The sequence below is a fragment of the Musca vetustissima genome, unplaced genomic scaffold, assembly GCF_032173495.1.
Source record: "Musca vetustissima isolate MV318-11 ecotype Yass unplaced genomic scaffold, APGP_CSIRO_Mvet_v1 utg13454, whole genome shotgun sequence".
Lineage (NCBI taxonomy): Eukaryota > Metazoa > Arthropoda > Insecta > Diptera > Muscidae > Musca > Musca vetustissima.
Genome location: NW_026877931.1, coordinates 1 through 17,225, shown reverse-complemented (window position 1 = coordinate 17,225; position 17,225 = coordinate 1). Strand labels below are relative to the sequence as shown.

Sequence of the window (17,225 nt, the reverse complement as noted above, 5' to 3'; positions counted from 1 at the left end):
AAAAAAAAAATAAAATATGGAATTTTTTTTTTCATAAAAAAATAAATAAAATTTTTTGATAAAAAAAATTTAAAAAAAAATAATAATATAAAAAATATAAATACTCAACATTTTGGAATTTTTTCAAGTCGCTATATTTTTTTAAAGAATTTCTTTAGGAAAATGAAAGAAAGAATTTAAGTAACAAAAAAATCCCCCGTTTGAACTTGACAAAGTTACTCAACTGCAAGCATGTCTGTAGTATTGTTGTTAGAAAACAAGGAAAAGTTTTTGTGTAGCAGAAAACGTGAAAGGAAAACACAAAAAGGAATCTCGAAAAAGACAAATTCAGGCACCAGACCACTCGGAAAAAAAACACAATTGTGTGTAGAACAAGTGTGTGTATGTGTGTGTGTGTGATATTCCTTGGTTGGGTGTCTAAGCAGGCTTCTGCCTGCCTGCTTAGCTTCCTTCTGTTGGATATTTTATTATTATTATTTTCAATGGCATTCAAGTGTTCGTTCTTTCCTTCTTCTTGCTGAAGGCAAAAGTAATAGTCTAAAAATAGATTTAGATGTGAAACGAAAAAAAAATCAATAAAACCGAAGCAAAGCCGAGAATGTTGGTTGGAAGAAGAATAAGAAGGTTAAGGCAGTTAGATATGGTTGGGTGGTTTGGTTGGGAGGTTTGTGTTGGCAGGAATGCTTGTTTGGGTTGGAGAGGTGGAATGATTGGTTGGTTGGCTGACTTTTCCTTTTCGTTGCTTGATTGTTTTTTTTTTTCAAATGTATTGTTTATCCTTTGCACACAGACACACATATACATAGATATGGATATTATGTATATTGTATAATAATATTATTATAAAATAATTAGACAGTGAAACCTGATACAAACGGACACATCGAAATCGAATTCTAAATAAAGAAGAATATTGTTTGAATTTTTTTCATTGAGGTTTTACTGTTTTTTTTTTTTTTGTCTTTGAAGAGTATTTTCAGGGCATATCTATCAATGTGTATATACAATAGAAAATTATTACTAATGGATTATGGAAATTCCAATTCTATACATAACTTGTTGTGATATTGGGAAAATAAATTATGAAATACGATATAGATTTTTTTTTATTTTATTACCAACATTTTTTTTTTAAATTTTAAAGAGTCGTGTGCCAAAATATTAAATATATTCCCAAAATATTAAATATATTCCAAAAAAAAAAAATATTAAATATATTACAACAATTTTTTTTCAAATTTTAAAGAGTCGTGTGTCAGAATATTAAATATATTCCAAAAAAAAAAAAAAATATTTTTTTGTATAAATTACCATTTGTTGATATTCGCTCTTCCGGTGAAGTCATTTTTTAATCCTATTTTGTACAAAATCTGCAAGAAAAAATAAAACGATTAAAATTATAAATTATCGATTTAAAAATTAACTTGAATTTAAATAATCATTTATTTCCTAAAATTTTTTTTTTTAAAAAATCTGTGTCAACTTGAAAAAATATTTTTTTAAAAAATTAAGTTGTACAAACTTGAAAAAAAAATCTTTAAAAAATCTCACACATAATGGGTATACTGAAATTAACTCCAACGGTTCCCATTATAGTTTTTTTTTTTTTTTTGATATTTTCCCTATCCCAATTGGGCGTTTGACGTCATATCCATATAAATGTTATCTCACTTCTATAAGTATTCTATATATATATAAACTGCCCTCAAGCAGTGCCATAATTATTTAACCACGATATCTATCAAATTTCTTGTGTGACTCTGACTGACGAGAACAACAACTAAACATGAAAACTATACAATAACCGAAAAACGGGTATAGAAATTATATTTTTATGACATGATTTTGCAGAATTCCTTTAAGGCTCCCCTCCCCCCTTTAGTGTACTTCGATAAAAATACAAACTTTTATCACAATTTTCCACTGAACTTGAATTTTCTTATCTTTAAAAAAAACAGTAAGGAAAGTAGTAAAGTCGGACAGGGCCGACTATATGATACCCTTCACCTTTTTGGGTATATTCAATAGATGGAATCCTTCAGTACGTTGTGCAAAATTTTGTGTCAATCGGCCTAACTTTGGGTTTTTGGTGCACCATTTACATAAAATCGGACGAATATATATATGGGAGCTATATCTAAACCTGAACCGATTTTCAGGAAACTTAACACACATTCTTCTAGGCCTAATTCAATACACTATACCAAATGTCATGCAAATCGAAAGATAAATAGGGACTTTGGTGCACCATTTACATAAAATCAGCCAAAACTATACATGGGAGCTATATCTAAAGCAGAACCGATTTTTACGAAATTTAGCACACATCATTGTGGTCTTAATTTAGTACGCTGTACCAAATATCGTGCAAATCGAAAGATATATAGGTACTTTTGTACACTATTTACATTAAATCGGACGAAAATATATATGGGAGCTATATCTAAAACTGAACCGATTTTCAAGAAACTTAACACACATACTTCTAGGCCTAATTCAATACACTATACCAAATTTCATGCAAATCGTAAGGTAAATAGGGACTTTTGTACACCACTTACATAAAATCGGCCAAAACTATACATGGGAGCTATATCTATATCGAAACCGATTTTTACGAGACTTAGCAGACATCATTGTGGTCTTAATTTAGTACGCTGTACCAAATTTCGTGCAAATCGAACGATTTATAGGGACTTTTGTACACCATTTACATAAGATCGGCCAAAACTATACATGGGAGCTATATCTAAATCGGAACCTATTTTTACGAAATTTAGCTCACATCATTGTGGTCTTAATTTAGTACGCTGTACCAAATATCGTGCAAATCGAACGATTTATAAGGACTTTTGTACACCATTTACATAAAATCGGACGAAAATATATATAGGAGCTATATCTAAATCTAAACAGATTTTCAGGAAACTTAACACACATTCTTCTAGGCCTAATTCAATACACTATACCAAATTTCGTGCAAATCAAAAGATATATAGGGACTTTTGTTACACCATTTACATTAAATCGGACGAAAATATATATGGGAGCTATATCTAAATCTGAACCGATTTTTACAAAATTTAGCACACATCATTGTGGTCTTAATTTAGTACGCTGTACCAAATATCGTGCAAACCGAACGATTTATAGGGACTTTTGTACACCATTCACATAAAATCAGACGAATGTATATATGGGAGCTATATCTAAATCTGAACTGATTTTCAGGAAACTCAGCACACATCATTCTACACTTAATTCAGTTCGCTATGCCAAATTTTGTGCAAATCGAAAGATATATAGGGACTTTGGTGCACCATTTCTTTTAAATCGGACGAATATATATATATATATATATATACTAGCATATGCCCGCAACATCGTTAGCGAATGTAGGAAATATTTAATAATGTATAAACATATTATTTTATTTTTAGATATAAACTGCATATGCCTGAAAAAAACCAATCCACACATTAATATCGACCATAAATTAAATATGAGTACCATTTAGTACCAAATTTCATGATTCGAGCTCTAAAGGTTCACCCAAATCCAAATTTTTAATAAATTTTCCATTTAGCACACATTATTTCCATAAGTACCCTGCTCAACGCATGATTTAAAATTCAAATTTCAGGATTCCAATTCTATTAATTCACCCGAATTTAGTAGTAGAATTTCCAAAATTTCCTACATACCCCAATCCTACACCCCCGCAGTGATCCTAAATCCATGTTTCAGGAATCAAACTCTATCGGTTCACCCACAATTCAAATTGTACGAAATTTAGTACACAGTAGTACGAATTTAAGACTTACAACAACTTAGTACAACTTAACCCAAACCAACACCCCTCTATCGGTTGACCCACAATTCAAATTGTACCAAATTTCGTACACAGTAGTACGAATTTCCAAAACTTCCTATATACCCCAATCCTATTTCCTATATACCCCAATCAAAATTTCAGGATTCCAACTCTATCACTTCACCCACAATTTAAATTGTACCAAATTTCGTACACAGTAGTACGAATTTCCAAAACTTCCTACCTACCCCAATCCTAAAACTCCACAGTGATCCTAAGTCAAAATTTCAGGATTCCAACTCTATCGGTTCACCCACAACTCAAATTTTACCAAATTTAGTACACATTAGTACAAATTTCTAAAACTTCCGACATAAATCAATCTTACACCTCATTATTTATGAATTAAAAAAAAACAGAAATATTTTTGAAAACCAAAATTTTGCTGCGTCACTCCATTACCATTAACAAAAAATAAGTAATTACATGAAGCAACAAAAATTAGAGCAAGAGATGTTAGACAAGTTATTACACATCCATTCTTGCATACCACTCAAGTACACACGCACACACACACACACACCTCGGGACAACAATTTTCGTGACTCAGCTGTTTTTATGTCTTTTTTCGATGTTTAATTATTGTATAAAAAAAAAAAAACATTACAACTTGTATTTGTTTTTTCTATTTGTTGTTCCAATAACAAAAAAAAATAATTCAAAAAATCCAAGTTTATGAAAAAAAAAAATTATTAAATTATTTTTTTTTTATAAAATATTAAAAAAAAAAATAATATGTTTTTATATTTTTTTAAAATTTTTTTTTTTTTTAATTTTTTTTTTTTTTTTTTTTTGAAGAAAATATGTTTTTTGAAATTTTTTTTTTAGCAAAAAATATTTTTAAGAAATTATTTTTTTTTTAATATTATTAAAAAAATATTTTTTATTAAAAACAAAATTATTAAAAAAAATAATTCAAAAAAATCCAAGTTTATTATAAAAAAAATAATTTAATAAAATTAAAAAAATAATATGTTTTTATATTTTTTATTAATTTTTTTTTAAAAAAAATATGTTTTTTAATTTTTTTTTAACAAAAAATATTTTTAAGAAATTATTTTTTTAAATATTATTAAAAAAAAATATTTTTTTTATTAAAAAAAAAATTATTAAAAAAAATATTTTTTTTATCTATACTAATAAATGAGTAAAGTGATTGACTGACTGACTGATTTAACGATTCATCAACGCCCAGACGAAGCTAGAATCTTGAAATTTTGGGTGAGAGTCACTCTTGGTCCAAAGGTGACAGATAAGGCTGGGTTTTTGGAAATTCGTACTAGAACGGTACGAAAAGTACAAAAAAGTACTAAATGTGATACCATTTGTATTTGGCGAACCGGTGGAGCTAGAACTCTGAAATTTGGGTTGGTGGTCGTTGATTGACTGTAGGATAGATGTACTAAAGGTTTTTTGGAAATTCGAACTATAACTATCCGAAAAGTAAATTTGGTACAATTTCGTAGCATGCGAATGGATTGAGCTAAACACTTGAAATTTGGAATGTAAAATAACGTTGAGAAGTAGGGTCGATATGAGGAGAGTTTGGAAAGCGTGTACTCATGTGTACGAAAAGTACTATATGGTACTATATTTGGTACAAATTTGATTTGGAGGTACAAATCGAGCTGGGATCCTGAAAATTGAAATTAACATTACCGTCGGAGTGTAGGATTGGGATATGTACGTAGTTTTGGACATTTTTACTTATGTGTACAAAAAGTACTAAATCGTACTATAATTGGTACAATTTGGATTTGGGTGAAGCGATAGAGCTGGAACAATGACGTTTGGAGTTAGGATCATTGTAGAATATATAATAGAATAGATCATTGTAGAATAATAGAAAATAGTACTAAATGGTACTAAATTTGGTACAATTTCAATTTTAGCTGAACCAATAGAGCTTGAATCATGAAATTTGGAGTCAGGATCACTGTTGAGGTGTAAGCTTGAAATATGTAGGAAGTTTTAGAAATTTGTACTAATGTGTACTAAATTTGGTATAATTTAAATTGTGGGTGAAGCGATAAAGTTTGAATCCTGAAATTTTGATTCAGGATCACTGTGGAGGTGTAGAATTGGAGTATGTAGGAAGATTTGGAAATTGGTACTAATGTTTACTAAATTTGGAACAATTTGAATTGTGGGTGCACCGATAGAGTTGGAATCCTGAAAATTTGATTTAGGATCACCGTGGAGGTGTAGAATTAGGGTATGTAGCATGTTTTGGAAATTGGTACTACTATGTACTAAATTTGGTACAATTTAAATTGTGGGTGAACCGATAGAGTTGGAATCCTGAAACTTGGATTTAGTATCACTCTGGGAGTGAAGGTTTGGTTTAAGTAGGAAGTTTTGGAAATTCGTACTACTGTGTACTAAATTTATTACAATTTGAATTGTGGGTCAACCGATAAAGTTGGAATCCTGAAATTTGGATTTAGTATCACTGTAGGGGTGTAGGTTTGGGGTAAGAAGGAGGTTTTGGAAATGCGATCTATTGTGTACTAAATTTGGTACAATTTGAATTGTGGGTGAACCTATAGAGTTGGAATCCTAAAACTTGTATTTAGGATCACTGTGGGGATGTAGGATTGAGGTATGTAGGAAGTTTTGCAAAGTGGTACTACTGTGTACTAACTTTGGTACAATTTGAATTGTGGGGTTGACCAACAAGTTGGAATCCTGAAGTTTTGGACATTGGTACAACTATGTACTAAATTTGGTACAATATGGATTGTGGGTGAACCAATAGAGTTGGGATCCTGAAACTTGAATTTAGGATGACTGTGCGGGTGTAGGATTGAGGTATGTAGGAAGTTTTGGACATTGGTACAACTATGTACTAAATTTGCTACAATTTGAATTGTGGGTGAACCAATAGAGTTGGAATCCTGAAACTTGGATTTAGGATCACTGTGGGAGTGTATGTTTTGGTTAAGTAGGAAGTTTTGGAAATTCGTACTACTGTGTACTAAATTTGATACTATTTGGATTATAATTAAGATTTTATCTAATTCATGATTTCAATTTGATTGCATGATATAGATAGTAATGGAAATTTTTACTTATGTGTTCTAAGTGGTACTACATGTGATACAAATTGGATTTAAGTGAACCGATAGAATCCTGAAATTTGGAATTAAGATTGGGGTATGTGGGAAGTGTTGGAAATTCGTATTTTTGATTGCTAAAGTAGGTAGTTGTGGAAATTTATATTAATGTGCACTAACTGATACACAATTTGGATTTGGGTGATTTTTTTTTTTCAAAATAAGTATAACAAGAGTACAAATGGTGAAAAATTACACCAAATTTAGTATAGAGGTAGATTTCTGTTGCGGTCTGAATAGGTGTGTAGGGTTGAGATACAGAGGTATATTTGAGAACATACGATGGTACTAAATGGTTCTAAAATTTTAATAATGGCCGATATAGAGTGGTTTTGAATACATCCCACATTCGCTAACGAAGTAGCGGGTATATGCTAGTTAAAAATATATTTTTTAAGAAAATGTTTTTTTTTTAATATTTTTAACAAAAAATATTTTTATAAAATCAGCTTTTATAAACAAAATTAAATGATTCGTTAAAAAAAATCGAAATATGATTTTTCTTTTAAATCCAAAAATATTTTTGAAAATCAGTATTTTGCTTCGTCACTCCATTACCATTAACAAAAAAAAAAATAAAATAAAAAATAATTATAAACAACTACAAAAATTAGAACAGTGGATGTTAGACAAGATAAACACCCCGACATACCTACTCAAGTATGTACACAAATGCACATTCACCGTGACTCAGCAATTTTTACCTTTTTTTTCGGTGTTTAATTGTTATATTATCAAAGAAGAAGAAGAAGAAGAAGAAAAAAAAAACATTTACAACAAACATTTACAAAAGCCCTTGAGATATGATTCTTATCATTTGTAACCCAAAAAAAAAAAAGAAACACCAACAGAAAAGAGGAAGAAAAAAATATTTTTGTTAACATTTTTTTGTTTTTTTTTCAAAACAAAAAATAACAATTATTTAAATGTTGGTAAAATTCATTATTATTAATTAAAAAACCGAGAGAGAGAGAGAGAGAGAGAAATTCAATCGTCAGTGTCATTTTTCGTTTGGGCTTTCATAAATCATTAGCTAAATGGATTATTTTAGAGATGTTGTTGGTTGGCACATCTAGGCCAGATGGCCAATATGGGACACCAAAAAAAATTGTGGAATTTTTTAAAAAATATTTTTTGAGGCTATTTCAAAAAAAATATTTATTTGAAAAATCTACGTTTTGTGCAAACTTGAAAAAATATTTTTTTTTAAATCCACCCCTACAGTGGTGGCCAATACATATGCAACTGGACATCACATATTGTAAAATAACTCATAAAAGCCATTTTTCCTCCAAGCAATACGTTAATAATACATCTATATTCCTCTGTAGTAACTTAGACACCGATCATATGCACCAGAACAAATATCTGGTTTTGTTAATTTCTCTTTCGAGATGAGCTACATGATCGGAGTTGCAATGAAAAGGAAAGCCAGAAAGATACTACGATTTGAATTTTTCGATTTTTTCATGTTTATCGATAACCTAAAAATCGAAATGGACAAAACATATGCAACTCTTCGATCATTTCAGAATAACGGTATTTTTACCACTTTTTCTCACGTGTTTTCATAATATATGTTTGTTGAAACTGCATTAATCACGCAGAAACATGCACAACTAACCAGAAGAATTTCGATTAAAAGTAAACCAGTAAGGAAAGTAGTAAAATCGGACTGGGCCGACTATACGATACCCTTCGCCACTTTGGGTATATCTACATATGTATCCTAACATATGTAAAATATATCTGAACCGATTTCAGGGAAACTTACCAGAGACTAATTTATATAACATCAGTACGTTGTGTCAATAGGCCTAGCTATGGATCTTTTCACGAAGCTTAGCAACATCATTCTAGACTTAATTCAGTACCCTATACCAAAATTCGTGCAAATCGAAAGATATATAGGGACTTTGGTGCACCAATTACAGAAAATCGGACGAAAATATATATGGGAACTATATCTAAATCTGAACCAATTTTCACGAAACTTAGCACACGACATTCTAGCCTTAATTCAGTACGCTATACCAAATTTCGTGCAAATCGAATGATTTTCAGAGATTTTGGCGCACCAATTACCTAAAATCGGATGAAAAAATATATGGGAGCTATATTTAAATCCGAACCGATTTTCAGGAAACTTTGCATACATCATTCTAGACATAATTCATTACGCTATGCCAAATTTCGAGCAAATCGAACGATATATAGGAACATTGGTACACCATTTACATTAAATCGAACGAAAATATATCTGGACCGATTTTTCCCAATTTCAATAGGGTTTGTCCTTGGGCCAAATAAGTGACCTATGCCAAATTTCATCCAATTCGGATAATAAATGCGAGCTGTACTTTGTTTACAATTTAACATGGACAGACAGACGGACGGACGGATGGACAGATGGACGGACATTCATAAATCGACTTAAAAAGTGATTCTATGCATATTCTAAAAAGGAACCATGTTTCCTTTTGCCTGTTACAAACATATGTACAAAGACACAATACCCTGTACCACAGTGTTGTGAAGGGTATAAAAAAGGATATTTAATTATGACGCGGAATAAGTTCGGAATCGAGCTAAGAAAGCGTATTGTGGCCGATTTTAATTTTAAATAGTATTCGGATGTTACGGTACAACACCGCGGAGGTCGACCTCGTAAAACAACAATTTTATAATCCAAAAAGTGAAAAAATATCCTTTTATCACATCCTCGAAAATTGCTGCAACACTCCCAATACAAATTTCTGATCGAACTATTCGTAGACGTGTAAATGATGCCTTCCTTCCAGCACGCCGGCCAGCAAAAAAAACTCTTATTTACATACGTAATAAAAAGAAGTTTGCAGTTCGCAAAGGAGCATTTACCGTGGACAGAAATGAAATGGAGAACTGTATTGTTTAGCGACGAATCCAAATTTAACATCTTTGGTAGCGATGGTATGTGTTATGTACGGCGACCACCTAATTAGCGGCTCCAAGCTCGCTACTGTACAAAGACAGTGAAGCATGGAGTAGGCAGCGTAATGGTGTGGGGGTGTTTTTCTACTGCAGGAGCTGGTCCATTGCATAGAATTATTGGAATAATGGATCAGTACATGTACATGTATCATATCATGTACCAGATGCAGATTATGAGATCCAATTGCAATGGATATTCCAGCACGACAACGATCCCCAAAAACTCTTCAAGAGTTGTTAATTCGTGGTTAGCACAAAATGACGTTGCAGTAATGTAATGGCCAACGCAATCACCCGATTTAAATCCCATTGAGAACCTTTGGGAAATCGTAAATCGAAGAATCAATCGTCAAAATTTTACAAATTCGAATATTTTGTACAACATGTTGGAAGAGGCCTGGAAATCGATTCCTCAACATTTCATTGACAACATTATATCGTCCATGCGTAGATGCGAGATGTCAGGCTGTTATTAAACAAGTGAAAAAGCGTTATGTTCGGCCGGGCCGAACTTTGGATACCCTCCACCATAGATATACTGGCAGGTACTTGTAATGAAAATATAGGGAACATACAAAAAAAATGGACCTATACCGACATATCTACAAACCGATTATGTAAACAATAATTTTCAAAAGAAAATTATACCGTCAGCCTTATGGCTAATTAGTGTGTATACACTATCACACGGTGAAAATGTGCCTCATCGAAATATTGGTTCTAGACCCCATGTTTCTTTGGACCAAATCCGTTTCAGAAAAATTTGATTTTATCCCATCTTATTATGTCTTCCAAACTTAGTTCAAGTCCGAATTTGGGGAATACCGGTGCATGCCTTCTGGTACCACCCACACAGGTGCTACGGCTAAGCCTAAATGCGGGCTATAGTTCACATATAGTTCATTATCGAATCGTACGTTCTAGTTTTTTATCTCGATATCCTTCGCAGGTGAAATGATTACCACAGAGTGTTAGAACCAAACCCAAAACGCGGAAAAATCAGATAACTATTTTTATAATAACAAATGGGGTTATATGGGGACTACGCCTAAAAGGGGTTGACTATTAATAATTTTTGGTAGGGAGATGTGTTTCCATATACGGCTACAAAATACAAAATTTCAGAGGTTTCGATTGAAAAACGCGCTCAAGAACCTCAAAATGCCGAAATTTGGGGATACCTTTATATGGGGGCTACCAAAAAAAATGGACTTATATTTATAATTTTTAGTGGAAATATTTGGTACCCAATAAGAACCCAATGTATCAAATTTCAGCGAATTCGGTTGAAAAACGCGCTCAAGAACCCCAAAAATACCGAAAATTGGGGGGTAGCCTTATATGGGGGTCTACCAGAAAAAATGGACCTATATTCATAATTTTTTGTGAAGTGATTTGAAACCTTTTAACAACTCAAAGTACTAAATTACAGCCAATTCGGTGGAAAATTACGACCAAAACCCCTAAAATACCGCAAAATTAGGAGGTACCGTTATATGGTGGCTACCAGAAAAAGTGGACCTATATTTATAATTTTTTGTGGAGACATTTAGCACCCAATAAGAACCCAATGTATCAAATTTCAGCGAATTCGGTTGAAAAACGCGCTCAAGAACCCCAAAATACCGAAAATTGGGGGGTAGCCTTATATGGAAGATATGCTTAAACGTGGACCGATATATCCCATCTTCGAACTTGACCTGCCTGCAGACAAAAGACAACCCTATGCAAAATTTCAGCACCCTATCTCAATTCCTTCGGAAGATAGCGTGATTACAACAGACGAATACACGCTCATATGGAGATAGAAAAGATATTTTTATTTCTTTAAAAAATCCCCGGCTTTTGTTCGACTCGAAAAAAAAAATAAAATATTCCTTAAAAAATCCAAAATCGTCTTGAAAAAATATTCGTTAAAAAAATGTGGTATTGCCGTAAAGTGTTTGATTCGCTTCCATGTTGTAATTGAGATAAGAAAAAAAATCATGTTATGGAATTTTTTTTTTTTGTTTCCTCCCCTCTCTTTTACACCAAAAATTCATACATAGAACAAAACAATGCTGGGCGTAATGAAAAAAATTAACTCGAAGAAAAACAAAAAAAAAAAAATACCAGAGCAACAAATTAAAGTTTTTCTTCTGAATAGTCGGAGATTATTTAATCTTCAAGTTGTCGTTGTTGTTGGTATTTTTTATGTCCAACACCACACACACACTTCGTCTGTGCTCCACATACCTACAATTTGATTTGTTTGTTTGTCTGTATGTATATAATTTTTTTATTACACTTGCTTGCTGTATGTATGTTTGTAGGTAAGTAGAGTCACTTGACAACGAACGACGACAATACGAAGATATTCTTTTTGAATATTTTCATTCAAATAACAGGCCTATCGAAATAATAGGGTTGTCAACGTTTTTGGGGTAAATTTTTTTGGGAGGGGCAAAAATTTATCGATAATTTGGTAGGATTTTTTTTATTTAGTTGTATAAAAGTTAAGAACATTTATCTATCTATACTAATAAAAGAATAAAGTGATTGACTGACTGACTGACTGATTTAACGATTCATCAACGCCCAGACGAAACGGCTAAAGTTAGAATCTTGAAATTTTGGGTGAGGGTCACTCTTGGTCCAAATGTGACAGATAAGGCTGGGTTTTTGGAAATTCCTACTAGATCGGTATGAAAAGTTCCAAAAAAGTAATAAATGTGATAGCATTTGTAGTTGGCGAACCGGTGGAATGAGAACTCTGAAATTTGGGTTGGTGGTCGTTGATGGAGTGTAGGATAGATGTACCAAAGGGTCTTTGGAAATTCGAACTACAACTATCCGAAATTTACGAAAATGTACTAAATTTGGTACAATTCTGTAACATGTGAACGGATAGAGCTAAAAACTTGAAATTTGGAATGCGAATTATGGTTGGGAAGTAGAGTCGATATATGGAGATGGTTTTGAAACCGTGTAAGGTACGAAATTTGGTACAAATTTATTTTGGAAGTACAAATCGAGCTGGAATCCTGAAATTTTAAATTAACATTACCGTCGGAGTGTGGGATTGGGATTGGGTACGTAGTTTTGGTAAAATTTTACTTACATGTACGAAAAGTACTAAATCGTACTATAATTGGTACAATTTGGATTTGGGTGTACCGATAGAGCGGAAACAATCAAATTTGGAGTCAGGATCACTGTAGGGGTGTAGGATTTGGGGTCAGGATTCAGTTTAAGAAATTAATACTTATGAGTACTAAATGGTACTAAATTTGGTACAGATTGAATTTTAGGTGAAACACTAGAGCTAGCATCATGAAATTTGAAGTCAGGATCATTGTTGAGGTGTAAGATTGATTTATGTCGGAAGTTTGAAGTATGTACTAATGTGAACTAAATTTGGTACAATTTGAATTGTGAGTGAAGCGATAGAGTTGGAATCCTGAAACTTGGATTTGGGATCACTGTGGGGGTGTAGGATTGGGGTATGTATGAAGTTTTGGAAAATCGTATTACTGTGTACTATATTTGGTACAATTTGAATTGTGGGTCAACCGATAAAGTTGGAATCCTGAAACTTGGATGTACAACATTTGATACTATTTGAATATGTTTGAACCGTTAAGTCTGGAATACTGAAATTGGGTAAATAAGCTTTTCATTGGATTATAAGAAGTATATAGTAATGGAAAGCAATGGAATTGAATTCGGTTATAAGATTTCTGTTGGATGTTTGAGGTGGGTACTTATGGACATTTAAATTAATGTGTGTTAAATGAAACAAAATTTGGTAAAATTCGGATTTAGGTAAACCTTTAGAGGTCGAATCATGAAATTTGGTACTTAATGGTACTACTAAATGTGAAAAAATTGGATTTGGGTGAACCGATAGAATTCTGAAATTTGAAGTTAAGATTGGAATTAAGACTGGGTTATGTGGATTCTGTTGCGGTCGGAATGGGTGTGAGATATAGAGGTAGATTTGAAAAACGTACTAAAGAGAACATATGTACTAAATGGTTCAAAAATGTTAATAATGGTCGGTATAGGGTTTTAAAAACATCCCACATTCGCTAACGAAGTAGCGCGTAAATGCTAGTTAAAAATAAATTAATATTTTATTATATATATATATATATATATTTTTGTTTTAATTTGGCAGGATTTGTTTTTTCGAGATATGTTGGTTGATTTTTTTATATGTAGAAAACATAGTATTTTTTCAAAAAAATCTATTATTGTTTGTTTTTTTTTTACACATTTTTTTAAAATCACATTAAAACCCCGACCAAAAATACAAAAAAAAATTACCAAAAATTTTTTAAAAATTTAAAACAGTTTTTTTTTTAATTTAAATGATTAAAAAATCTTTTTTTTTTAATTTTGAAATTTTTTGGTCCTTGTTTTGCATTTTTAGTCCAATTTTTAATGTGATTTTTATTTGATCTTTGCAGACTATGGAATTTGATTCTAAAAGTAATCTTGGCCACCATTATAAAAAATGGCCCTTTGGCAACACTGTTCAGCCCCCCACCAAACTAACAAATACCCCACACATGAAATAAAATAAAAAAAAACTAGAGTAAATTGATAATTAACACACAGATGTTATTGTCAAAAAAAGAACAACCTAAAATGTTAATAACGACCAACCGACACACAAAAACAATTCTTCGATAAACCAACCAATAGCAGTAACAACAACAACACCAACAACAACTTCGACGACGTCAATAAAAAGAAATACCAACGAAGTTTTATTCATCGCCAGATCTCTTCGTCTAGGCCATAAAACCATCAACATTCATTGATCGACTTTTTGTTTTTGGTGAAATGCTCCAAAAAAAACAAACTCATGACAATCGGGAATCGTCTGTCATCGTCACCCAGATGATTCGGAAGAAAGAGTGAGAGAGAGAGCGAGGGATTTTCTTCTTCTTTACACAGATGACGATAAGAAACAAACTGAAACAGTAAGCCGAGAAAGCCCTATTGGGGATCATAGAGTGCGGGAGAAAGAGAGAGAGAGAGAGGGAGTGAGAGCGAGAGCAACGAACTTTTGCAAGCCGGACTTCTTTCCTTTTTTTCTTTTATTCTTTGAGTCATCAAATGGATTGACGTTGAAGTTTTTGTTATTTTTTATTTTTTTTATGCAAAAACATGCAAGCAATTAAATGGTAGGAGAGTTTTAAAAGAAAGTGATGAAAGAAATTAAAAAAACTCTATCCATTGGCAGTTTGTTGCATAGCTTTTGTAGTAAAAACTATTTGCATTTATAAGAGTTGTGTTAAATTGTAGAGAAATAAAAAATTAAACTCTTTGAATATTTTTGATATAATTTATAGGCTTTAATGTTTAAATCAAACTATTTTTTCGAGTCGAACACAAGGCGTTGATTTCTTTAAAGAATATTTTTTCGAGTCGAACATAAGGCGTGGAATATTTTTTAAAAAAACCCCGCCTTAAAAAAAATATTTTTTAGAAAATCCACGCCATTTAGAAAATCCATGCCTTAAAAAATAATTTTTAGATAATCCACGCGTTAAAAAAAAAATATTTTTTAGAAAATCCGCGCCTTGTCCTCGCCTTAAAAAAAAAAATTAAAAAATTCACGCTTCTATAAAAATATATTTATAAAAAAAAATGTTTAATCGGAAAAATATTCTTTAAATTTCTTCTAAAATTATTTGGAAAAAATACGCAACACTTCACGACTTAAAGCTGCCCGATATTTTTTTATGATAGATTCCAAACAACGGCTCTGTTTGGCCTTAACATGGCAAAGTCCAGGCTTATCTTGGTCCCCCTTTCATCTCAATTTGGGGACACCGATCTGCTATTTGCTATTTTCATCACCCGATGAAATAGTGAGAACTATAAAAAATGGGCTGATGCGTCGGGTTAGTTGCCCACTGTCGGACAAACCAACCAACTATGAGAAAGCAAAAAAAAAAAAAAAAAAAAACAAACCCTCCTAATGTTGACGACCCCCGAAAACGTATAAAGGACCACAATCTGCGAATCCGCACTTGAAATGTGCACACGTTGTACAGAACAGGCGCAGTGTTCGCTTTGGCGGATGTACTCAAGAAGTACAAAGCCGATATTATTGCCTTACAGGAAATTGTGATGGAATGGGACTGGTGTAAGTAAATCAGATGATTACGCCCTGTATTGTAGCTGCCATGAAACGAGACATGAATACATCGACACTTTCCATCTATTCGTCGACTATAAAGCCGATTTCGAAAGCCCTATCCGTTGAGAGGTGCATAAAGCCATGTCTACGTTCGGTATTCCTGCAAAATTAATTCGGCTATGCAGGATAACTTTAACAGGCACAAGATCAGCAGTTAAAGTCGGAAAGAACCTCGCGGAGCCCTTTAATACCGAACGAGGATTCAGACAAGGTGACAGTTTGTCGTGTGACCTTTTCAACATCCTGCTGGAAAAGGTCATACGAGAGGCAAAAGTGAACGGAAATGGCACTCTGTACACCAAACAACACATGTTACCCGCCTACGCCGCCGATGACATCGATATAATAGGCCGAACATTGCGAGCGGTAACAGCCACCTTTGAACAAATTGAGAAGGAGCCTGCCAAAGTTGGTCTGGCAGTAAACGGCGAGAAGACCAAGCTGATGGTACCAATGCGCAAGGCGTCCAGTAGACTCGGACCAACTGTGGAACTTGAGAACTACAGCTTCGAGGTAGTCAAAGATTTTATATACCTTGGTACCGCCATAAATAAAACGAATGACGACATCAGTTTTGAAATTCGGAGAAGGATTGTGATGGCCACATCTGCTGGTAAGCAGTTTAGAAACAAGGCCACCTCCCGCCAGACCAAACTCACACTCTACAAGATGCTGGTACTACCCGTGCTGTTATATGGATCTGAAGCATGGCTACTTACTCAAGCAGATGAGGCTGCTCTTGGAGGGTTTGAGAAAAAAATTCTCCGAAAGATATATGGGTCGATCTGTGTTGACGGTGAATATCGCCGTCGTACCAGCTCTATTCTCGGACATCGGCATTGTTAGACGTATTGAGCTGCAGCGACTACGTTGGCTAGGCCATGTTGTGAGAATGGATGAAGGCATATAAAAGTGAACCAGCTGATGCCTCATGCAGAAGGGGAAGGCCACGAATACGATGTAAAGATCAAGTGAGGGATGACATATCAAAGCATGGTCTTTCAAATTGGAAAATCTGAGCACAAGACCGACGCGCCCTGAAAACCTTTTTGAAGCTCGACTTATGGAA

The 17,225-nt window shown here is 33.0% G+C and overlaps 1 protein-coding gene across 1 annotated transcript in view; it reads right to left on the bottom strand.

Annotated features, from left to right (window-relative positions):
- The window catches only part of LOC133322637 (histone deacetylase 4), a 79,389-nt gene extending 78,006 nt beyond the window's left edge, over positions 1-1,383 (bottom strand). The window contains exon 1 of the mRNA XM_061531602.1: positions 1,312-1,383. Coding sequence (XP_061387586.1) covers positions 1,312-1,345 — 34 coding nt within the window. The 5' untranslated portion in view covers positions 1,346-1,383. The remainder of the gene's footprint in view (positions 1-1,311) is intronic.
- Between the last annotated feature and the right edge of the window lie 15,842 nt (positions 1,384-17,225).